The 24,680-nt window shown below is 43.9% G+C and overlaps 1 protein-coding gene and 1 long non-coding RNA gene across 2 annotated transcripts in view; both read left to right on the top strand.

Annotated features, from left to right (window-relative positions):
* The window catches only part of LOC110966941 (E3 ubiquitin-protein ligase RNF123-like), a 151,018-nt gene that overhangs the window by 2,590 nt on the left and 123,748 nt on the right, over window positions 1–24,680 (top strand). Inside the window, exons 2-16 of the mRNA XM_051947767.1 lie at window positions 4,906–5,000; window positions 9,243–9,327; window positions 10,543–10,619; window positions 13,475–13,569; window positions 13,671–13,725; window positions 15,560–15,645; window positions 15,812–15,898; window positions 17,977–18,044; window positions 18,436–18,561; window positions 19,787–19,901; window positions 20,040–20,144; window positions 20,457–20,582; window positions 22,864–22,956; window positions 23,049–23,117; window positions 23,199–23,321. Coding sequence (XP_051803727.1) covers window positions 4,919–5,000; window positions 9,243–9,327; window positions 10,543–10,619; window positions 13,475–13,569; window positions 13,671–13,725; window positions 15,560–15,645; window positions 15,812–15,898; window positions 17,977–18,044; window positions 18,436–18,561; window positions 19,787–19,901; window positions 20,040–20,144; window positions 20,457–20,582; window positions 22,864–22,956; window positions 23,049–23,117; window positions 23,199–23,321 — 1,392 coding nt within the window. The 5' untranslated portion in view covers window positions 4,906–4,918. The remainder of the gene's footprint in view (window positions 1–4,905; window positions 5,001–9,242; window positions 9,328–10,542; window positions 10,620–13,474; window positions 13,570–13,670; window positions 13,726–15,559; window positions 15,646–15,811; window positions 15,899–17,976; window positions 18,045–18,435; window positions 18,562–19,786; window positions 19,902–20,039; window positions 20,145–20,456; window positions 20,583–22,863; window positions 22,957–23,048; window positions 23,118–23,198; window positions 23,322–24,680) is intronic.
* On the top strand, window positions 13,737–15,441 carry LOC127533892 (uncharacterized). The gene is made up of 3 exons (XR_007941768.1): window positions 13,737–14,128; window positions 14,532–14,934; window positions 15,245–15,441. It is a non-coding gene; the product is annotated as an uncharacterized LOC127533892 (long non-coding RNA).

The raw sequence follows: 24,680 nt of genomic DNA, 5'->3' as shown, positions 1-24,680 counted from the left end.
CCTGTCGAGCTTCCCTAGACCCTTGTGCCGTCAGAAACATGGGTCTAGCGCGGCTAGGCTAAGTGATCACAGCTCCACTAGTTCCAACCGCGGTTACGTGGTTTGCTTTCTTGTTGCCTGACAGCGCATGACTCTTACAATGAGAACGCGACCTTTTTCCAGATATTTTTGTCAGGACCAAAATGAATAAAACAGCAGAAATCTCATTTTTAGAAGCGAAGTTGTTCCATTGTTTATTTCCTGGTTAGTCGGTAAGGGGTCCTGAAAAGCCACGCCTACGAAACATCTGTCTCAGAAACGCTGAAATCACCAGTTGATCGGATCACCAGTAAATCTTGAACACCGGAGGCTAGTTAGCTGCTAACAGCTGCTAAGTCATCAGTTAAATGGAGTAACTAGTATAAATACGCGGCTGTAGTATAAATACGCGGCTGTAGTAGAAATACACGGCTGTAATAGAAATACACGGCTGTAGTAGAAATACACGGCTGTAGTAGAAATACACGGCTGTAATAGAAATACACGGCTGTAATAGAAATACACGGCTGCAGTATAAATACACGGCTGTAGTAGAAATACACGGCTGTAATAGAAATACACGGCTGTAGTATAAATACACGGCTGTAGTATAAATACACGGCTAATAGAAATACACGGCTGTAGTATAAATACACGGCTGTAATAGAAATACACGGCTGTAGTATAAATACACGGCTGTAGTATAAATACACGGCTGCAGTATAAATACACGGCTGTAGTATAAATACACGGCTGTAGTATAAATACACGGCTAATAGAAATACACGGCTGTAGTATAAATACACGGCTGTAATAGAAATACACGGCTGCAGTATAAATACACGGCTGTAGTAGAAATACACGGCTGCAGTATAAATACACGGTTGTAGTAGAAATACACGGCTGCAGTAGAAATACACGACTGTAGTAGAAATACACGGCTGTAGTATAAATACACGGCTAATAGAAATACACGGCTGTAGTATAAATACACGGCTGTAGTATAAATACACGGCTGCAGTATAAATACACGGCTGTAGTATAAATACACGGCTGTAGTAGAAATACACGGCTGTAATAGAAATACACGGCTGTAGTATAAATACACGGCTGTAGTATAAATACACGGCTAATAGAAATACACGGCTGTAGTATAAATACACGGCTGTAATAGAAATACACGGCTGTAGTATAAATACACGGCTGTAGTATAAATACACGGCTGCAGTATAAATACACGGCTGCAGTATAAATACACGGCTGTAGTATAAATACACGGCTGCAGTATAAATACACGGCTGCAGTATAAATACACGGCTGTAGTATAAATACACGGCTGCAGTATAAATACACGGCTGCAGTATAAATACACGGCTGCAGTAGAAATACACGGCTGTAGTATAAATACACGGCTGTAGTATAAATACACGGCTGTAGTATAAATACACGGCTGCAGTATAAATACACGGCTGCAGTATAAATACACGACTGTAGTATAAATACACGGCTGCAGTATAAATACACGGCTGTAGTATAAATACACGGCTGTAGTATAAATACACGGCTGCAGTATAAATACACGGCTGCAGTATAAATACACGGCTGCAGTATAAATACACGGCTGCAGTATAAATACACGGCTGTAGTATAAATACACGGCTGCAGTAGAAATACACGACTGTAGTATAAATACACGGCTGTAGTATAAATACACGGTTGCAGTAGAAATACACGGTTGCAGTATAAATACACGGCTGTAGTATAAATACACGGCTGTAGTATAAATACACGGTTGCAGTATAAATACACGGCTGTAGTAGAAATACACAGTTTGTACCAATTTCACACTATAGAAAAATACATCTCCTTGCAGTATAAATACACAGACAGTAGTAACTCCTTGCAGTTTATTGTTTATTAGGATCCCCATTAGCTCCCACAACAGGTTGCTGTTCTTCCTGGGGTCCACACATAAAAATCAAAATTTTCCAAACATTAAAACATGCATAATACATCACAATAATATCTTATTAAAAACAAAAAAATTAAAATAAATCTAACAGAGTATGCTATAAAACACAACATCTAACAATTATTGCTGGAAATGGAGTTGTGTAATCTTCCTTTTATACAGTAATTTGTTAGTAATGTCTCTGATGTTCAAAGGAAGTGAGTTCCAGGCCTTTGCTCCTCAATAGGCAATAGTTCTTCTCCTGCAGTTTGTCCTGAACCCAGGGACATCCAGATCTATTGATGTCACTTGGGGAGTCATGTAGCCGTGACAAAAACCCCTGAATCTCAGCCTTTCTTTCAAAAAGCTGGGCTCTCCGTTGGTCAGAGCTTTGTGTACAAACATTAGAAGACTAACTTGTAGCTTTGTATTCACCATTAGCCAGGACATTTTTTTATGCATCTCACGAACATTAGTGTGAAACGGACAGTGAAGCACAACTCTTGCTGCTCTGTTCTGAGCAAGCTGAAGTTTCCTTAACTGTGTCTTGAGTAGCACTGTACCACACTAGTGGACAGTAATGAAGGTGAGATAAAACAATGCTTTGAACCACAGTTTTAAGAACAGAGGTTGGACAGTAAGAAGAACATTTCTTAGCCATAGCAATACCTCTGCCCATCATGTTAACTGTATGATTGATCTGATCTGACCAGGACAATGACTGGTCCAGTCTGATACCCAACAGCTTAACCTTAGAGACCTGGGGCCTTATTTATAAAGTTTGCGTACGCACAAAACAGGGCTATAAATTGGCGTAAATCACAAACTTTGCGTAGAAAGCGGCGTACGCTGTGTACGTCGTGATTTCTAAAAACAAACTTGGCATGAGAATGTGCGCACCGGTGCACCAACTTTGATGCTTGCTTAAGCACATTTTGGAGACAGAGGGAACGGCAGTGCCGGAGGGTGAAGTGGTGAATTGAAACCAGATTGATCTCAAACCTTTATTGTTATCACATATTAGACTTGTAGAGCCGATAATCATAAACCCTCATTGTTGTAGATGTTCATATAGTGCGTCATTCGGCCGACGACTGTATTTGCAGAACTATGTTCATATATCAAACATCTTCAAATGATATAGAGCGGTGAGTGGCACTGATTGATTACTGATTTGGAAAAGGCCTGTGACAATCAGTCCAATCGCTGATCAAGCGGATAAATAGCGGGTCACAGCCGTGTGTAATGTGGCACAATGGATGCGCTGGCATTGCTGGAAGATCATGTTAAGAATGGAGAGAGATTTTAGGGATAACGGGGATTTGCCCATGACGATGACTGGCTAATAAGCAGATTCAGATTCCCTAGAGCAGTACTCTTGGATCTATGTGCTGAACTGGGCCGTCTTAGACCGACCCCCCCGCCCAAACCATCCCGGTACAGACACAGGAGCTGACGACTCGGGGGTTTCTGGTGACACCGGCTCCTTCCAGCGTTAAGTGGCCGACAGGTATGTGTTTAATATGAAGAATATATGAGGTTACATTTGTTGTCTAAATCCTATCTGGGTCTGATATACAGTTAAATGATGTCCTTTAGGTCTGGATATCACAACCATCCCTCGGTGCAATAATGCCAGCTGTTTGGATGACATTATAAACATGACCAGTCAGTACATCAGGTTTCCTTACACTGTGGGTGAACAGGCCAACATTAAACGGCAATTTGCAGCAATGTCCGGTTTCCCAAATGTAATCAGTGTAACTGACTGCACTCATGTTGCTGTAAGGGCTCCGAGTGAAGATGAATGTGAACCGAAAAAATGTACATTCATTCAGTTTACAAATTATTTGTACATCGGACATGATCATAACAAATTTAGTGTCAGGGTGGCCTGGATCAACACATGATTCATTCATCCTGACGCACAGCAGTGAACAGACTGCAGGGGGCGCTGCGTGAAATGCCGTGGATCAGCAGCTTATTTATATACAGATACATTCATGAGTTACTTTGCATTGACCATTCATGGTAAAATGTGGGTGTGTTGTGGGCGGAATGTGAGGTGGATCCACCTGTGCAATCTTCCAGCTGCTGTGTGATTTATCAAGGAATTGCGTGCAGCTGTTCTTACGCACAGTTTTATAAATCAGGGGCAAAGGGTGTACGCCCTTTTCAGATTTTTGGCGTACGCAAACTTTTAGTATTGATCCTACGCAAAGTTTTATAAATGAGGCCCCTGCTCAACTACTGTGCCCTCAAGTGAAAGATGAAGTGCATTGGTGCTTGGCTGAACACACCTGCTATTAAATACAATGCTTTTAGTTTTGGATGTATTTAACACTAATTTATTCATTTTCATCCACTTCTGTAGAGTGCTGTTCAATTCAGATATTGTTGCAGAGGAAGAATACAGAGCAGCATCATCATCAGCATACATTACAATATTGGCCTTTCTCACAGAGAGGGGAAGATCATTTATGAATATAGAAAATAAAAGTGGACCCAAGCAGCTTCCTTGAGGTAGACCGCATGACGTGATTTTAGGGTTTGACATACTGCCATTACAAAACACTTTTTGAACACGATTAGAAAGATCAGTGTTCATCCATTTGAGTGCTGTTTGAGAAAAACCATAGTACTTTAGTTTTTCAATTAAAATGCAATGATCGATCACATCAAAAGCAGCAGTGAGATCCAACAGGACCGCTCCTACTAATTTATTCTCATCTAAGGATGTCAGCCATTCTTCCGTCATATGAGCTCGAGCCGTATTGGTGGAATGCCCCTGTCTATATGCATGCTGTGCACTAGTAAGCAGTTTATTTTCATTAAAATACTTCATAATTTGGTTAAAAACAATTTTTTCTATTACTTTGCTAAATAGAGTATAAGTACACAGACAGTAGTAACTCCTGGTTCTGTTCTTTCTGCAGTATTCAGGTCAGAATGAGTTCTAAAGGAGGCGGCACCGCTCTGACCCGACGGAACTACAGGCTGGCTTCAGACACCGACAAACCCAGACACACAGGTAAACCCATCAGGTAAAGCCGCGTGTCCACTAGGGGTGCAACGGTTCACGGTTTAAAACCTAACTGAACGGTTTGCCCTGTACGGCTCAATACGCCTTTATGAAGCGCGGTTTTTCGGTTTTACAATTAATTCATTTCTAAAAGCTGTGAGATGGATTTGTCTAGCCAGCGCCTGCTCTCCGGCTCTGCAGACAACCCCTCCTCCCCCTCCTGGCACAGCTCTGGACAAAACCCCGCCCCGCGAGTAAATATCCACACCTGCTGTGTAACATGAGCCGAGCACATGGCCGAGCAGCAGCCTGTCTCAGTTACGAGCTCAGCTCAGTTTACGGCTCACAGAGACGAAGAAAGACAAGAACAAAAAGTTATGGCGAGCGGAGGGGTGGAGAGACCGGAGTTTGAAGAAGCACCGGCTTCATTCAGATCTGCGGTGTGGGGACATTTCGGTTTCCCTGCGAATTATAAAGCTGAGGGAGAGAAAACAGTGGACAAAAATAAAACTGTGCAAGCATTGTTCAGCATTAGTCCCCTATGCTAATGGCAACACATCCAACGTGAGTCGGCACCTCAGCCGTCATCACCCAGAGGTATCGCTCTCTTGGAGCAGGACAGCCACGAAGGTAACACCAGCGAAAACACAAGGGTCTATTGAAGAGGCTTTCCAAAAGCCCTACAGCATGAATTCAGACAGACACAAGAAAATAACACGTGCAGTTGGGATGTGCATTGCTAAAGATATGCAGCCATATTCTGTGGTTGATGATGCGGGCTTTGTTAACTTACTGGCAACACTTGATCCACGGTACATTGTTCTCTCTCGTACATATTTCTCCGACACCGTAATCCCCGACATCTATGAAACGACACGCAAAGGCATTGAGGATGATTTGGCTAAAGCACAAAGCCTCGCACTGACGACTGATAGTTGGACGTCCCGTGCAACAGAGAGTTACCTCACCGTGACGGTCCACTATATGTTGAATTGGGAAATGAAAAGTGCAGTCCTGCAAACTCGCCCCATGTATGAAAGTCATACCAGCGCCAACTTAGCTGACGAATTGTGCATTGCAATGGATGAGTGGAAGTTGAAGCGGCCAAATATTAGCATCCCAGTCACCACGGATAATGCATCCAACATTGTCAACGCAGTGGATGAAGCTGAGGGACTAGGGCCACAGATAGGCTGCTTTGCCCACACAGTTAATCTCGCAGCCAAGAGGGTACTGTCAAACAACCCTGCTGTGTCCCGCCTCCTGGGGAAAGTGAGGAGAGTGGTCAGTTTCTTTCACAAAAGCACCACAGCCAATAGTGTTTTGACAGAGAAACAAAAATCACTCAATTTGAAGGAACTGATGTTAGTCCATGATGTCAGCACTCGCTGGAATTCAACACATGACATGTTGGAGAGATATATGGAACAGCAGCCTGCCATCTATTCAGCATTAATGGACCAAAGAGTGAAGAAAAATGTCACCAAGGACATGGCAGTATTGAATGATGATGAGCAAAGACTGGCAGAACAACTCCTTCAAATACTGCAACCTATGAAGAAAGTGACAAAAATCATGAGCACCGAAACAATCCCCACTACTTCAATGATCCTCCCTCTGAAGGATATTATCCTCAAAGCAATGGTGCCAGGAGGAGAGGACACCACAGCAATCAGAGATGCTACAGCAGCCATTACAAAGGACCTGGGGAAAAGGTACACAGACCCTGACCTCCAAAAGTACCTTCTAAAAGCCACAGCCCTGGATCCCACGTTTAAATCCCTGCCATTCACTGATGAACCATCCCATTCACAACTCTTCAGTGATCTCGCCACAGAAATCCTGGAGCATGAACAGCAGGTATTATCACGTTTTTTGTAATTTTATGATTTCATTATATTTGATGTTTTTGTTGTCACAGATGCATATATTTTGCATCTGTCAAATCAATTTAGAGGACCACAATAGAAATAATGTACTTTTTTTGACACAAACACACAAAAAAAACCATTATTTCCATTGTGGTGCTTTAGTCGAGTTCAGAGAAGCAGAATATAAATTTAGGTTGGCTGTTATTATATTTATATCTTAAAACATTTATTATTCTATCCTGCAGAGTAAAGCAGCAGAGACAGAGAGTGAGGCAAGGCCGTCCACATCATCCACAGAAGAACGGAATCCATCCCCCCCCCCCCGCCCAGAAGAAGTCAGCCATGGCAGAGATATTTGGAAAGGTCTTTAAAACACAACAGACACAAGTCAGGCCCCTTCACCTGCTAGTTGAGGAGGAAGTCAGACTATACATGTTAGGGGACTGCCTCAGTGTGGATGGCAATCCTTTTAAATGGTGGGAGAAGGAAGAGGGCAAGTTCCCCCATTTGGCAAAAGTTGCTCAAAGGCACTTCTGTGTCCCAGGAACCTCTGTTCCAAGCGAAAGAGTTTTCTTCACTGCAGGGGACATTGTAAGTGCATGCCGCTCTCGCCTTGATCCAGAGAATGTTGACAGGCTTGTGTTTTTGCAGAAGAATCTCAAACTAGAAAACAGAAAACTAGAACAAAAGCTAATAGCTATTAGCTAGTATCTACAGTATCTGACTGTAACTGATGTTGCACTTTTGACTTTACATAGCCTATACTGTACTTAAGTATTTGTTACTCGTAAAATAGGCAATATTTTTATTTATTTGTTGCTGCTGCTGGCTATTATATTTTTTTATCGTTTCCCCTAAACTGTTGTTTATATGGCTGTGTCAGTTCACACAGTTGCTCAAGTTAATGTGCAGTTTGTCTTTTGAAATGATTTTCACCACTGTTTGTGTAATGTGCACAGTGTATACCATGTACAATACATAGTAAATTGTATTTCATCATTTAGTTTTCTTAAAAGCAAAATAAAAGGAGTCTTATGGAAAGTGAAACTTCTTGTTTTTTTTTAATGCAAAACACGAACCGAAACCGTGATCCCAAAACCGAGGTACGAACCGAACCGTGGGCTAACTGAACCGTTGCACCCCTTGTGTCCACTTATGCGATTTTCCTGCACGGCAACGCACGGCATCTGAAAATCGCACAGCTGGTGGGCGGTCACTAGTGGACCACAGCGTGGTCACATGACCGAGCTTTCAGCTGACAGTCCAGCAGATCAGTCTGATAATCACAGCGGCTGGACCACAAACTTTCCCTTTTATTTCTAAAACACTGATGGTTACCATGCGTGCTCAGATCCAGCTGTTAGAAGCTTCTCCTCCACAATGAACTGTGTTCAACACCTTCTTTAAGCTGCTTTCCTCCCCTGATTGGACAAACGCATCGACTCGGGGGCTGGTCTGCTCCTGGATTCAAACCGGACCAACATGGCGGCTCGGCTGCAAACTTTGTCTATTATTACAAAAACACTTCAGGGAAAAGTATTTCTGAAAGCATTTGAGGAGAGAAATAAGCTGCAGCAGCTGAATCTGTCCTGGTTTTATTTCACCAACAGCTAGTATAGATGTTTGAGGACAGTTTCAGGATGTGTGGAATCTCTGCTCTGCTTTATGCAAATGAGCTGCAGGTAAACACACCGGATCACAGCTGGAAACACCCCACATGTGGCATTCTGGTCCGGTTGCACTGCGTTTGCATCTGTGATCCGTTGTGTTTACCCGGAGAGGGCTGCAGCTCATTTGCATAAAGTAGACTGGATTCGTCTTTATGCAAATTGGATGCAGAGATTCCCCGCATCCTGAAACTGTCCTCAAACTTCTAAACTAGGTGTTTTCAGATACGCTTGCGTTATAGTTTCGTATCTTCATTGACACGCATGCGCCACGCGCGGCAACAACAATGGCAGCGTACAGTGTAGCAAATGTGCTGATGAAGCTCGTGACCCTACTATCCCTGTTGCAGCAAAATCTCCTTCTCAATCACCACGGTGTTGAACAAACAATTATCGAGGACACATTACGGCACTTTATGGCCACTCATGCTTCCACTCATGCTTCCCGGCTTGGTCTCTGTTTACAACTTTTGCCGCAAGCGCGCATGCCCACTGTTTTTTCTTCTGTTTGCGCGTTTCCTTCATATCGTTACAGCGCCCCTAGAGGTCTGACATGTGTTTTACAGTGTTTCCATGCGTACCGAGTGCATTCATGTAGACACACACAATTTCTGAGACGCCTTCGTCTTTATGGCGATCGTTTTTGAAACTGTTAAGCGTTTTGTCTTCATGTGGATGGGGCCTAACTTTGTCTGTTTTTGACCTGCTGTCAGGAATTGTGAACGAGAAGCTGCTCAGCGACTACCTGCACCACGTGTTCCCCTCCAGCAAGCAGGGACCTGCAGTGGCCTCGCTCAGGTAACGCCTGCTAGCTCAGGTAACGCCTGCTAGCTCAGGTAACGCCTGCTAGCTCAGGTAACGGCTGCTAGCTCAGGTAACGCCTGCTAGCTCAGGTAACGCCTGCTAGCTCAGGTAACGCCTGCTAGCTCAGGTAACGGCTGCTAGCTCAGGTAACGCCTGCTAGCTCAGGTAACGCCTGCTAGCTCAGGGAGTGTGTGTGTGTGTGTTGTCTTGTTTCGGGACCGAAACTACGTTGAAATGAGTGGCCGTTTGGTATTAACTCACAACTATTTTATTCAGAAGACTGCACATGTTAGATAGCCAGCTTCGCGCAACAAAACATATCCCACAAGGCACTGTGGATACACATGTGATGCAAACAACCAATCACAACGTCCCAGGGGTGCTGCATTCAAGATCATTATCACTGGTCGTTAATGTGCACGAAATCATCAGTGAATATTACATGTGTGTTTTAATGTTAGTGTGTGTGTGTTAATGATGTTGGTGTGTGTGTTAGTGTGTGTTTTAATAATTTTAGTGTGTGTATTAATGTGTGTTTTAAAGTTAGTGTGTGTGTTAGTGTGTGTGTTTTAATGATGTTGGTGTGTGTTAGTGTGTGTGTTTGTGCGTCTTTAGTTTCTCTGCTCTCATGTCTCTTTCATCACTTCTATATATAGAAACACTATAAATCTGTATTTCTATGTCTGTGTTTCTGTATCTATTACTTTTATTCTGTTTTATTGTGTTCCAGAGTTTTATATCTTATTCTTATCATTGTGGCCTCATTATTCTGAAAGTTTAAAACTCTGTAGTCTCGTTTTGAATATTCTTATTAAACTTAATTAATTCTAAGCTATTGTTTGACCTTTTAGTTGGATGTATTTTAATTATTCTAATTAAACTTGTTTTTATTTTATTTACGGATTGCTTTTTAGTGTTTCTTGTTTTATTTTATTGTAATTTATTGATTGATTGATTGATTAATTTCACGTTTTATCTCCACTTTACTACTTTGTAGTCATATTTAAGCATTATGACTGGTTTCAGTAGCTCGTCCTGTAGGTTCCAATTTATATTTCTTATTCTTATTCATTTTGAAATGTGTTCCTTAGTGAGAATATTTGGTTTGAGGAGTTAGAAGGTTACTGGATGTATTGTGAGCTGATCGATCCTTCAGTTTGATCAATGAACTGATCAATAAACTGATCAGTCTATTCCTTTGGTCTACAGGAAGGTTCTAGGATTCCAGGATCTGAGTTCTCACCTGGAGAAACGTCTGACTGAAGATGAACCTGAGGAGAGTTCAGGTAGAGACACTGCAGCTCCAGCAGAGGGCGCACTAGATACAGTATATACCACTACCACTGCATACAGTACATACACTACCACTGCATACAGTATATACACTATCACTGCATACAGTACATACACTACCACTGCATACAGTATATACACTACCACTGCATACAGTATATACACTATCACTGCATACAGTATATACACTACCACTGCATACAGTACATACACTATCACTGCATACAGTACATACACTATCACTGCATACAGTACATACACTACCACTGCATACAGTACATACACTATCACTGCATACAGTACATACACTATCACTGCATACAGTACATACACTACCACTGCATACAGTATATACACTACCACTGCATACAGTACATACACTATCACTGCATACAGTACATACACTACCACTGCATACAGTACATACACTACCACTGCATACAGTACATACACTATCACTGCATACAGTACATACACTACCACTGCATACAGTACATACACTACCACTGCATACAGTATATACACTATCACTGCATACAGTACATACACTACCACTGCATACAGTATATACACTACCACTGCATACAGTATATACACTACCACTGCATACAGTACATACACTATCACTGCATACAGTACATACACTACCACTGCATACAGTACATACACTACCACTGCATACAGTATATACACTATCACTGCATACAGTATATACACTACCACTGCATACAGTACATACACTATCACTGCATACAGTACATACACTACCACTGCATACAGTATATACACTATCACTGCATACAGTACATACACTACCACTGCATACAGTATATACACTACCACTGCATACAGTACATACACTATCACTGCATACAGTATATACACTACCACTGCATACAGTATATACACTATCACTGCATACAGTACATACACTACCACTGCATACAGTATATACACTACCACTGCATACAGTACATACACTATCACTGCATACAGTATATACACTGTCACTGCATACAGTATATACACTATCACTGCATACAGTATATACACTATCACTGCATACAGTACATACACTATCACTGCATACAGTATATACACTATCACTGCATACAGTATATACACTATATACACTATCACTGCATACAGTACATACACTACCACTGCATACAGTATATACACTATCACTGTATACAGTATATACACTATCACTGCATACAGTATATACACTATATACACTATCACTGCATACAGTACATACACTACCACTGCATACAGTACATACACTATCACTGCATACAGTATATACACTATCACTGCATACAGTATATACACTATATACACTATCACTGCATACAGTACATACACTACCACTGCATACAGTATATACACTATCACTGCATACAGTACATACACTACCACTGCATACAGTATATACACTATCACTGTATACAGTATATACACTATCACTGCATACAGTATATACACTATATACACTATCACTGCATACAGTACATACACTATCACTGCATACAGTATATACACTACCACTGCATACAGTACATACACTACCACTGCATACAGTATATACACTATCACTGTATACAGTATATACACTACCACTGTATACAGTATATACACTATCACTGCATACAGTACATACACTATCACTGCATACAGTACATACACTACCACTGCATACAGTACATACACTATCACTGCATACAGTACATACACTACCACTGCATACAGTATATACACTTTCACAGTATGCAGTATATACAGTACGCACAGTACACATAGTACACACAGAATGAGACTTCAAAAATGTGATGACATCAGAGATGAAAGCAAAACAAAAATAAATGGAACGCTGCAGGATGAACCTGAGGACAGGAAGAGACACTGTAAATCTGAGATCTACTAAATTATTATTAGTAATGATCTGAGTTATACCTTCAGACTGGAAATATCTCCAGAGTTCCAGGTCCTTGAGGTCCATAGAAGAGAACATCCCCTGGAGAAAGTTCTAGAGTAGACCTACCGAGTTGTCTGTAGGTCTGCTCTAGATTTGTCTCCAGTTGTCGGTAGGTCTACTCTAGATTTGTCTCCAGTTGTCGGTAGGTCTTCTCTAGAACTTTCTCCAGTTGTCGGTAGGTCTACTCTAGAACTTTCTCCAGTTGTCGGTAGGTCTGCGCTAGAACTTTCTCCAGTTGTCGGTAGGTCTACTCTAGAATTGTCTCCAGTTGTCGGTAGGTCTGCTCTCGAACTTTCTCCAGTTGTCGGTAGGTCTACTCTAGAACTTTCTCCAGTTGTCGGTAGGTCTACTCTAGAACTTTCTCCAGTTGTCGGTAGGTTGACTCTAGAACTTTCTCCAGGGGATGTTCTCCTTTCCTGCTTCCAGTCTTAAAGTTTATTCTCACTTAGAACATTCCAGGTCCTTGAAGTCCATAGAGGTGGGTCCAGATTTATCACTTTTTAATGGACTTTTTCCAGCATTTAGACACATGACTTTTTGCAGTTCCTCATCAACTACCAGTGAGAACTTTAAAATTCCTTCTGGGTCAACTTTAATGTTGGTAGGAGGTTGGTCAGAACTATTAGAAACCGTGGAAGGAGAAACCCGGATCATCTGCAGACATGTTCACTCTGACAAGGAAGAACTTTATAAAGTTTATACTGAACTGGACAGACTGGACCTTGAACTGGGTCAGAACCACTGATAGTGTTAATAAAGTTTCTGGTTCTGAGGAGGTTTTGATGGAGGGTTCCTCCTTAAACATCTGAGCTGGACTTCAGGAGGAATGTCTTCTGGACTGAACGTTGCCTCCAACCTGTTTGTGTTCAGATCAGACTGAAGGACGTCTGGGTCCTCAACCTGTCGTCCTCGACCACACCAGCGGCTTCGAAGGACTGCTGTTTGTAGACGATGACCTGCTGGGGGTGAGTCACCTGTCTACCTTTCCGTCTACCTATCTGTCCACCTGTCTGTGGTGTCTTGCCACCTTCAACAGCATGATCGGAGTTCTGTCTTCTGCTTCCAGGTGATCGGCCACAGCAACTTCAGCTCCATCAGAGCAACCACATGTGTTTATAAAGGTAAATCCTCTGAGGACAGGTGTGTATGAAGGTATATCCTATGAGGACAGGTGTGTATAAATGTATATCCTATGAGGACAGGTGTGTATGAAGGTATATCCTATGAGGACAGGTGTGTATAAATGTATATCCTATGAGGACAGGTGTGTATGAAGGTGTATCCTATGAGGACAGGTGTGTATGAAGGTATATCCTATGAGGAAAGGTGTGTATGAAGGTATATCCTATGAGGACAGGTGTGTATAAATGTATATCCTATGAGGACAGGTGTGTATGAAGGTATATCCTATGAGGACAGGTGTGTATGAAGGTATATCCTATGAGGACAGGTGTGTATGAAGGTATATCCTATGAGGACAGGTGTGTATAAATGTATATCCTATGAGGACAGGTGTGTATGAAGGTGTATCCTATGAGGACAGGTGTGTATGAAGGTATATCCTATGAGGACAGGTGTGTATGAAGGTATATCCTATGAGGACAGGTGTGTATGAAGGTATATCCTATGAGGACAGGTGTGTATGAAGGTATATCCTATGAGGACAGGTGTGTATGAAGGTATATCCTATGAGGACAGGTGTGTATGAAGGTATATCCTATGAGGACAGGTGTGTATGAAGGTATATCCTATGAGGACAGGTGTGTATAAATGTATATCCTTTGAGGACAGGTGTGTATGAAGGTATATCCTATGAGGACAGGTGTGTATGAAAGTATATCCTATGAGGACAGGTGTGTATGAAAGTATATCCTATGAGGACAGGTGTGTATGAAGGTATATCCTATGAGGACAGGTGTGTATGAAGGTATATCCTATGAGGACAGGTGTGTATGAAGGTATATCCTATGAGGACAGGTGTGTATGAAGGTATATCCTATGAGGACAGGTGTGTATAAATGTATATCCTATGAGGACAGGTGTGTATGAAGGTGTATCCTATGAGGACAGGTGTGTATGAAGGTGTATCCTATGAGGACAGGTGTGTATGAAGGTATATCCTATGAGGACAGGTGTGTATGAAGGTATATCCTATGAGGACAGGTGTGTATAAATGTATATCCTATGAGGACAGGTGTGTATGAAGGTATATCCTATGAGGACAGGTGTGTATGAAGGTATATCCTATGAGGACAGGTGTGTATGAAGGTATATCCTATGAGGACAGGTGTGTATAAATGTATATCCTATGAGGACAGGTGTGTATGAAGGTGTATCCTATGAGGACAGGTGTGTATGAAGGTATATCCTATGAGGACAGGTGTGTATGAAGGTGTATCCTATGAGGACAGGTGTGTATGAAGGTATATCCTATGAGGACAGGTGTGTATAAATGTATATCCTATGAGGACAGGTGTGTATGAAGGTGTATCCTATGAGGACAGGTGTGTATAAATGTATATCCTATGAGGACAGGTGTGTATAAATGTATATCCTATGAGGACAGGTGTGTATGAAGGTGTATCCTATGAGGACAGGTGTGTATAAAGGTGTATCCTATGAGGACAGGTGTGTATGAAGGTATATCCTATGAGGACAGGTGTGTATGAAGGTATATCCTATGAGGACAGGTGTGTATGAAGGTATATCCTATGAGGACAGGTGTGTATGAAGGTGTATCCTATGAGGACAGGTGTGTATGAAGGTGTATCCTATGAGGACAGGTGTGTATGAGGGTGAGATCAGTTGAACTTAATTATTATTTATCAGCAGGTAGAATCAGGTTAAACTCTGCTGTTTGAGATGTTTGCTGTAGATCAGCTGAGAACAGTTCTACCAGAGCATGGATTTGAACATGTTTTTGTTCTGATTGTGTTCTGATTGTGTTTTGTTTAGGTAAATGGGCCTACGAGGTTCTGATCTCCTCTCAGGGTCTGATGCAGATCGGATGGTGTACACTCAGCTGTCGCTTCAACCAGGAGGTACACACACACACACACACACACACACACACACACACACACACACACACACACACACACACACACACACACACACACACACACACACACACACACACAGGGTTAAAGTTAGTTCCAGAATTCAGGTTGTGTTACTGTGTGTGTGTTTTTGTGTGTTTGTGTTCAGGAAGGAGTCGGTGACACTCCGGACTCGTACGCCTACGATGGAAACAGAGTCAGGAAGTGGAACGTGACGACCACCAACTACGGAAAGGTGAGCAGGTGTAGCAGCAGGTGTAGCTGTAGGTGTAGCAGCAGGTGTAGCTGTAGGTGTAGCAGCAGGTGGAGCTGTCGGTGTAGCTGTAGGTGTAGCAGCAGGTGTAGCAGCAGGTGTAGCTGTAGGTGTAGGTGTAGCTGTCGGTGTAGCAGCAGGTGTAGCTGTAGGTGTAGCAGCAGGTGTAGCTGTAGGTGTAGCAGCAGATGTAGCTGTAGGTGTAGCAGCAGGTGGAGCTGTAGGTGTAGCAGCAGGTGTAGCTGTAGGTGTAGCAGCAGGTGTAGCTGTAGGTGTAGCAGCAGATGTAGCTGTAGGTGTAGCAGCAGGTGTAGCTGTAGGTGTAGCAGCAGGTGTAGCAGCAGGTGTAGCTGTAGGTGTAGCAGCAGGTGTAGCTGTAGGTGTAGATGTAGCTGTCGGTGTAGCAGCAGGTGTAGCTGTAGGTGTAGCAGCAGGTGTAGCAGCAGGTGTAGCTGTAGGTGTAGCAGCAGGTGTAGCTGTAGGTGTAGCTGTAGGTGTAGCAGCAGATGTAGCTGTAGGTGTAGCAGCAGGTGTAGCAGCAGGTGTAGCAGCAGGTGTAGCTGTAGGTGTAGCAGCAGATGTAGCTGTAGGTGTAGCAGCAGGTGTAGCAGCAGATGTAGCTGTAGGTGTAGCAGCAGGTGTAGCTGTAGGTGTAGCAGCAGATGTAGCTGTAGGTGTAGCAGCAGGTGGAGCTGTAGGTGTAGCAGCAGATGTAGCTGTAGGTGTAGCAGCAGATGTAGCTGTAGGTGTAGCAGCAGGTGCAGCTGTAGGTGTAGCAGCAGGTGGAGCTGTAGGTGGAGCTGTAGGGTGTAGCAGCAGGTGTAGCAGCAGGTGTAGCTGTAGGTGTAGGTGTAGCAGCAGGTGTAGCTGTAGGTGTAGCTGTAGGTGTAGCAGCAGATGTAGCTGTAGGTGTAGCAGCAGGTGGAGCTGTAGGTGGAGCTGTAGGGTGTAGCAGCAGGTGTAGCAGCAGGTGTAGCTGTAGGTGTAGCAGCAGATGTAGCTGTAGGTGTAGCAGCAGGTGTAGCTGTAGGTGTAGCAGCAGATGTAGCTGTAGGTGTAGCAGAAGGTGTAGCTGTAGGTGTAGCAGCAGATGTAGCTGTAGGTGTAGCAGCAGGTGGAGCTGTAGGTGGAGCTGTAGGGTGTAGCAGCAGGTGTAGCAGCAGGTGTAGCTGTAGGTGTAGGTGTAGCAGCAGGTGTAGCAGCAGGTGTAGCTGTAGGTGTAGCAGCAGGTGTAGCTGTAGGTGTAGCAGCAGATGTAGCTGTAGGTGTAGGTGTAGGTGTAGCTGTCGGTGTAGCAGCAGGTGTAGCTGTAGGTGTAGCAGCAGGTGGAGCTGTAGGTGTAGCAGCAGATGGAGCTGTAGGTGTAGCAGCAGGTGGAGCTGTAGGTGTAGGTGTAGCTGTCGGTGTAGCAGCAGGTGTAGCAGCAGGTGTAGCTGTAGGTGTAGCAGCAGATGTAGCTGTAGGTGTAGGTGTAGCAGCAGGTGTAGCAGCAGGTGTAGCTGTAGGTGTAGCAGCAGGTGTAGCAGCAGGTGTAGCTGTAGGTGTAGCAGCAGGTGTAGCAGCAGGTGTAGCAGCAGGTGTAGCTGTAGGTGTAGCAGCAGGTGTAGCTGTAGGTGTAGCAGCAGGTGGAGCAGCAGGTGTAGCTGTAGGTGTAGCAGCAGGTGGAGCAGCAGGTGTAGCTGTAGGTGTAGCAGCAGGTGTAGCTGTAGGTGTAGCAGCAGGTGGAGCAGCAGGTGTAGCAGCAGGTGTAGCTGTAGGTGTAGCAGCAGATGTAGCTGTAGGTGTAGGTGTAGCAGCAGGTGTAGCAGCAGGTGGAGCTGTAGGTGTAGGTGTAGCTGTCGGTGTAGCAGCAGGTGTAGCAGCAGGTGTAGCTGTAGGTGTAGCAGCAGATGTAGCTGTAGGTGTAGGTGTAGCAGCAGGTGTAGCAGCAGGTGTAGCTGTAGGTGTAGCAGCAGGTGGAGCAGCAGGTGTAGCTGTAGGTGTAGCAGCAGGTGGAGCAGCAGGTGGAGCTACAGGTTAATATCCAGGTGAGTGTTTCTAAACGTTTCTTTGTGTTCCAGTCGTGGGCAGCAGGAGACATCGTCAGCTGCCTGATAGACCTTGATGAAGGAACCATCACCTTCTGCCTGTAAGTCCTCACTTACCCTCACCTGGCTCACCTGAGTTTACCTCAGTACTTCTACCTGAGCAGTTAGTAGTACTTAGATACTATGATGGAAGTAGTTTAGTTCATACTTCAGGTACGATGATGGAAGTACTTATATTTCCATGTTGACTTAATGTTATCTGACAGTTTTTTAAGGTGCAGGTTTGACAAAAAAGGGAGAAAAAATACATTTAGATTTGTGGCTTTACATTCTGAGCTTCTCAGTTTTATTGGGTTTATTTACTGTTCTCAGTCATTGTTGGTGGGTTTAATTGGTTTCTTCCAGTGCTGTCTTGCAGTCTTTCTCCTGTGCAGCTCTTTGGACTGACTAATATAAATGTACTAACAGCAGCTCACCTGTACCTGTCCTCAGGAATGGACAGTCTCTGGGGACGGCCTTCACTGGCATTAAGACGGGTCCAGGAGTCGCCTACTTTCCCGCCATCAGTTTGTCCTTCAAAGAGTCGGTGGCCTTCAACTTCGGCAGCCGACCACTCAGATATCCAGGAACGACTGAACCTGTCTCTCACCTGTCTGTCTAACCTATCTGTCCTTCACCTGTCTGTCTCTAACTTCATTTCTTCTTTCCTGTAGATCAGTTTCTACACCCAGAAACACATGAGCTGTCGCCCTGGTAGATCAGATGTTTGTCATCATTGGTTCAGCAGCAGATCAGAGTGTGAAGCTGCTGCAGGACGTTAGAAGTTCACCTTTTATTCTACCTGCTCTGATTGATTTCAGATTTTGTGGACGATGAAAAACACTCTTTAGTTTACGGCTGAGAACTTTGAAAGTCCAGCTTTAAATCCTGCTGCAGGTCAGAGTGGAACTGAAAGGAGAGATTATGAGAATCAACCAGGTGGGAGTCAGCCTGGCTCCGCCCACTGGATACCTGCAGGGAAACACCTGCTGACCTCACCTGAAGCTTTACCTGTTGAGGTGTTTTTACTGGAAATGTTCAGGTCACAGGACTGATCAGCTGTTTCTGGCCGACAGCAGATCATCATGTCATCCTGATTTAAAACCGTTTCTGCAGATTTACCAGCTGGGTTAGTTTCCAGCCTGCAGCACCACCTTGTGGCAGCCAGATTTATGTGGTTCAAAGCACTTTATGGAGTAATTCACATGTTCTTTAACCCTCCTGTTGTCCTCATTTTTAGGCACCAAAAAATATTGTTTCCTGTCTGGAAAAAATCCAAAAATTCAGAATAAAACACCCCCAAGTTTCTGAAAATTTGCAGAAACCTTCAGGGAGAAAATTCTAATAATTCCTTCAAATATATATTTTTTAGAAATCATCCAAATTTAGCAAGAAAAGTCCTGCAAATATTTTTTCAAAAAATGAGTAAAAATCTTCCAAAAAAACTCCTAAAAATATCTAAAATGATTGCATGTATATCATTAAAACTTCAAATATTTTCTTTAAGAACATTCACATAAAAATCAACCAAAATCCAGAGAATTTCATTGGATTTTGGTAAATTTTTTATGTGACTGTTCTTAGGAAACATTTTTAGCATTTCTTTTGTTCCACCAAAAAATGTTCAAAGATTTCTCACAAATGTTGAAAATGTGGTCGTCAGAAGTTTCACTGTGGAAATATTTTTTTCTCCACATTTTCAAACTAAACCATGTTGATTTCACGTGCAGAACGGCACGAGGGTTACCATGTTTTCACTTAAAAACCCTCCGTCAGTGTTTGTCTTTAACCCGAGCTGCTCTACGTATCCGGTGGACGGGTACCTGCCCCTCCAGAACCCTCCAGCTGCGGACCTGCTGAAGGCCCACAGACTGCTGGGATACATCAGGAACGTTCTGTCCACCTCCATCGACGCTCAGGTGAGAATCCTCTGCAGGTAACGATGAATCTCAGTTTGCTGTTTGCAGAGAACAACAGTTCTCCTGCAGATTAACATCCAGTTTCATCTGCTCCTGTTGGTTCTTCAGAAGTGACTGGATGTTGTGATGTTTCTACAGGACGAGCGGCTGCTGGAGAAGGACTGTTCTCTGTGGAAGCTTCATGGAGAACCCACTGTCCTCATCACTCTGGCTCATATCTTCAACCACTTTGCTCCTCTCATGGTGAACACATGTTGGTGGTGTTGCCGGGTTAAGATCGAGTCATTATTTAAACCGTCTGGTTGATAAAACATCAAAAAACTGTCAAATCAAAGCCCTGAAATATTCCCCCAGCAGAGAAATCATGAGTTTATAGCTTAGAGTCTCAGAGAGTTTGGTTCCTGTTGGATTAAACGTCATTTAAATGAGTAAAGCTGCAGTCCTGTTCTCCAGCTGTTCTGTTACCTGGTTTCTAATGAAGATGTTCCCAGTGTGCTGATACTGGGACATTCCCAGTGTTCCCACAGTAAGCAGCTGTTTCCTCCTGTTCCCCAGTGTAAAGTGTACTTGGTGGAGGATGTTCTCATGAACTTCCTGCTGGGGATCCTGGAGGGAGGAGGTTCTGTGGATGAGCATCCGCTGATCCAGCAGCTGCTCGACCTCTTCTGGCTGCTCATGGAGGTAACCTTCTCCTCGTTTACTCTTCCATGTTTGTGTTCTGGGTTGTTTACCTGCTTTATGTTCAGAAACGCATCATTTCCTCAGACTGTCCATTGCTGCATCACTCTGTTGTAGCTCCTCCCCCTCCTGTAAAGTCTACTGTGATTGGTCGACCACAGCCAGGTACCGCTGATCAGGACCTTAGATCCAGGAGTTCAGAGAAGCAGCTTTACTGAGGAAACGATGGGACTGAAGGCTGCTGGTGATTGTTTGAGTTTAGCTAGCTGCTAGCAGCAGGGATGCTAACGTGTTGCTAACAGGTTGTTAATGTGTTGCTAGCATGTTGCTAACATGTTGCTAACCTGTTGCTAATAGGTCCCATGATCCTGACAAAACAGAAGAAAAGACTTTAAAGAGGAAGTTGAGCAGGTGAAGAGTTTCTGTGGAGAAATCTGTGGATGATTTAAAGCAGTGAGACGCTGAAGGACGCTATAACAGCAGAACGTGGACAGTTTGATGTGTTTTTAGGGAAAACTGAGCCCAGAAAGATTCTGTGCTCTTTGGAAACTTCGGGAAGAAGCGACTGTCCTCCTCAGTCTGGATCAGATCTAACCCATCTCTCTCTAGATTGATGCTAGAGGTACGGACCCGTACCCGTAGCATCTGTACTGGAAGTACGGACCTGCTGAAATACATCTTATACTCTGTTATAAACCTTTCTACACCGTGGCGATCTCATTCATCTTTATTACTTTTTAAATAACTGGCCAAAGACAGTGGGTGTAACTATAGTGAATGCAGTAGAGACACATGTATATAGAGGCCAAGCCAGTTCATATCGACATCGAAGTCCTTTTTGCCATGAAAATGGCCACACGATAGGGGGCACTGGGGTATTTCAGGCAGCGAGAATTAAAGAAGCAATCTGGGAAATGGAAAGTGCCGTATCCGTAGGCCACAGGCTACGCGTACGGGTCCGTATCTGTAGACACTACGCTCTCTCTAACCTGTCTGTCTCTCTAACCGGTCTGTCTCTAACCGGTCTGTCTCTCTCTAACCTGTCTGTCTCTCTCTAACCTTCTCTCTCTCTAACCCGTCTGTCTCTCTCTAACCTGTCTGTCTCTCTAACCCATCTCTCTCTAACCTTCTCTCTCTCTAACCCGTCTGTCTCTCTCTAACCTGTCTGTCTCTCTAACCCATCTCTCTCTAGCCTTCTCTCTCTCTAACCTGTCTGTCTCTCTCTAACCTTCTCTCTCTCTAACCCGTCTGTCTCTCTCTAACCTGTCTGTCTCTCTAACCCATCTCTCTCTAACCTTCTCTCTCTCTAACCTGTCTGTCTCTCTCTAACCTTCTCTCTCTCTAACCTGTCTGTCTCTCTCTAACCTTCTCTCTCTCTAACCCGTCTGTCTCTCTCTAACCTGTCTGTCTCTCTAACCCATCTCTCTCTAACCTTCTCTCTCTCTAACCCGTCTGTCTCTCTCTAACCTGTCTGTCTCTCTAACCCATCTCTCTCTAACCTTCTCTCTCTCTAACCCGTCTGTCTCTCTCTAACCTGTCTGTCTCTCTAACCCATCTCTCTCTAACCTTCTCTCTCTCTAACCTGTCTGTCTCTCTCTAACCTTCTCTCTCTCTAACCTGTCTGTCTCTCTCTAACCTTCTCTCTCTCTAACCCGTCTGTCTCTCTCTAACCTGTCTGTCTCTCTAACCCATCTCTCTCTAACCTTCTCTCTCTCTAACCCGTCTGTCTCTCTCTAACCTGTCTGTCTCTCTAACCCATCTCTCTCTAACCTTCTCTCTCTCTAACCCGTCTGTCTCTCTCTAACCTGTCTGTCTCTCTAACCCATCTCTCTCTAACCTTCTCTCTCTCTAACCTGTCTGTCTCTCTCTAACCTTCTCTCTCTCTAACCTGTCTGTCTCTCTCTAACCTTCTCTCTCTCTAACCCGTCTGTCTCTCTCTAACCTGTCTGTCTCTCTCTAACCTTCTCTCTCTCTAACCTGTCTGTCTCTCTCTAACCTTCTCTCTCTCTAACCCGTCTGTCTCTCTCTAACCTGTCTGTCTCTCTCTAACCTTCTCTCTCTCTAACCTGTCTGTCTCTCTCTAACCTTCTCTCTCTCTAACCTGTCTGTCTCTCTCTAACCTTCTCTCTCTCTAACCCGTCTGTCTCTCTCTAACCTGTCTGTCTCTCTAACCCATCTCTCTCTAACCTTCTCTCTCTCTAACCCGTCTGTCTCTCTCTAACCTGTCTGTCTCTCTAACCCATCTCTCTCTAACCTTCTCTCTCTCTAACCCGTCTGTCTCCAGGACTATGAGGTGAATGAGTGTCTGAAGCAGCTGATGATGTCTCTCCTGAGAGCCTACAGATTCTCTCCCATCATCCCAGATCTGGGTTTCCAGGTAGGACACTTTATTCAGTGAAGCTTCTAGTTCCAGAACCTTTCAACGTTCTGCAGGTTCTGTTCAGGCTGAAGCTGCTCTGTTTGTTCCAGATTCACTACCTGCGTCTGACCACTGCCATCCTCCGCCACGAGAAGTCCAGGAAGTACCTTCTGAACAACGTCTTATATCCTTCAGATCCTTCTGAGCCACAGATGTTCAGTCAGACTGTATCAAACTGAGGAGATAGTCCTTAACAGGAGCTCACGTTCGATGTTCTTCGTTCTGTCGTCTTCTTCTACATCAAGACTCCTCTGAGAGTGAAGGAGGCGGGGCTAGAGGAGCTCATCCCCACCACCTGGTGGCCCACGCACTTCGACAAGGAGGTGAGACACTCACCTGTCAACCCGTTCAGGTGTCGGTCCGTTAGGGTTAGACCTGCCGGAGCCTTCAGACTGTCACTGTGGAGCTTTAGAACGTCTTCTGTCACATTAGAACCAATCCTTTAACGTTTTGCCTGAAGAACCGAACCACAGAGAAGCGTTCTGCTTTAAGTTAGAACTAAACATTTCAGAAAATTCTGATCCACAGTTTAGAGACAAACTGTTGATCATGCAGAAAACAAGCCTTCAGTAACTTTTTATCTTCATGCATTCTCTTCACTTTTATTCATGTATCAACAGTTCAACCATCTGGGACCTCATCTCATAGGTGAAGATCTCCGTTTTATACAGAAAAACAACAAATCCAAAGTTTGAACTCAGCACCAATACTTGGAGAAAAAACTCTTCTTTACCAGGAAGAAACCTTCTGGAGAACCAGGTTTAGGAAAACAGACATCTGCTTGGCTGGTCGGAGAGAGAACAGGAGAACTCACATGAGAACAATAAACATTCTGGAGGTTGGTCAGAGCAGAAGATCCAGAGAACAGAGTCAGTGGATATAAAGGTGATGTCTACCTGTATGCAGAGGAGCCCAGTGCATCATGGGAGCAGTTCTGTCAGCTCAGAGGAACATTCTTTGATCTTAGAGTAGAGAGGATGTCTGGCTCCAGAACCCAGTCTAGGATGTGGTTCCACCACAGAAAAGCTGATAAGTGAAGGTTCTGCTTCTGGAACCTCTGGAACCAGCAGTAAAGCTGCAGTCTGAGAGGGAAGGGTTCTGATAGGATGGTCTGTAACAATCAGGGGCCTCATTTATAAAACTTTGCGTAGGATCAATACTAAAAGTTTGCGTATGCCAAAAATCTGAAATGGGCGTATGCCCTTCGCCCCTGATTTATAAAACTGTGCGTAAGAACAGCTGCACGCAATTCCTTGATAAATCACACTCCAGCTGGAAGATTGCACAGGTGGATCCACCTCACATTCCGCCCACAACACACCCACATTTTACCATGAATGGTCAATGCAAAGTAACTCATGAATGTATCTGTATATAAATAAGCTGCTGATCCACGGCATTTCACGCAGCGCCCCCTGCAGTCTGTTCACTGCTGTGCGTCAGGATGAATGAATCATGTGTTGATCCAGGCCACCCTGCCACTAAATTTGTTATGATCATGTCCGATGTACAAATAATTTGTACACTGATTGAATGTACATTTTTTCGGTTCACAGACAAATTCATTTTCACTCGGAGCCCTTACAGCAACATGAGTGCAGTCAGTTACACTGATTACATTTGGGAAACCGGACATTGCTGCAAATTGCCGTTTAATGTTGGCCTGTTCACCCACAGTGTAA

The sequence above is a fragment of the Acanthochromis polyacanthus genome, chromosome 5 (genome assembly GCF_021347895.1).
Source record: "Acanthochromis polyacanthus isolate Apoly-LR-REF ecotype Palm Island chromosome 5, KAUST_Apoly_ChrSc, whole genome shotgun sequence".
Lineage (NCBI taxonomy): Eukaryota > Metazoa > Chordata > Actinopteri > Pomacentridae > Acanthochromis > Acanthochromis polyacanthus.
The sequence above is the reverse complement of the archived record's forward strand: the minus strand, read 5'-3'. Positions and strand labels throughout refer to the sequence as shown.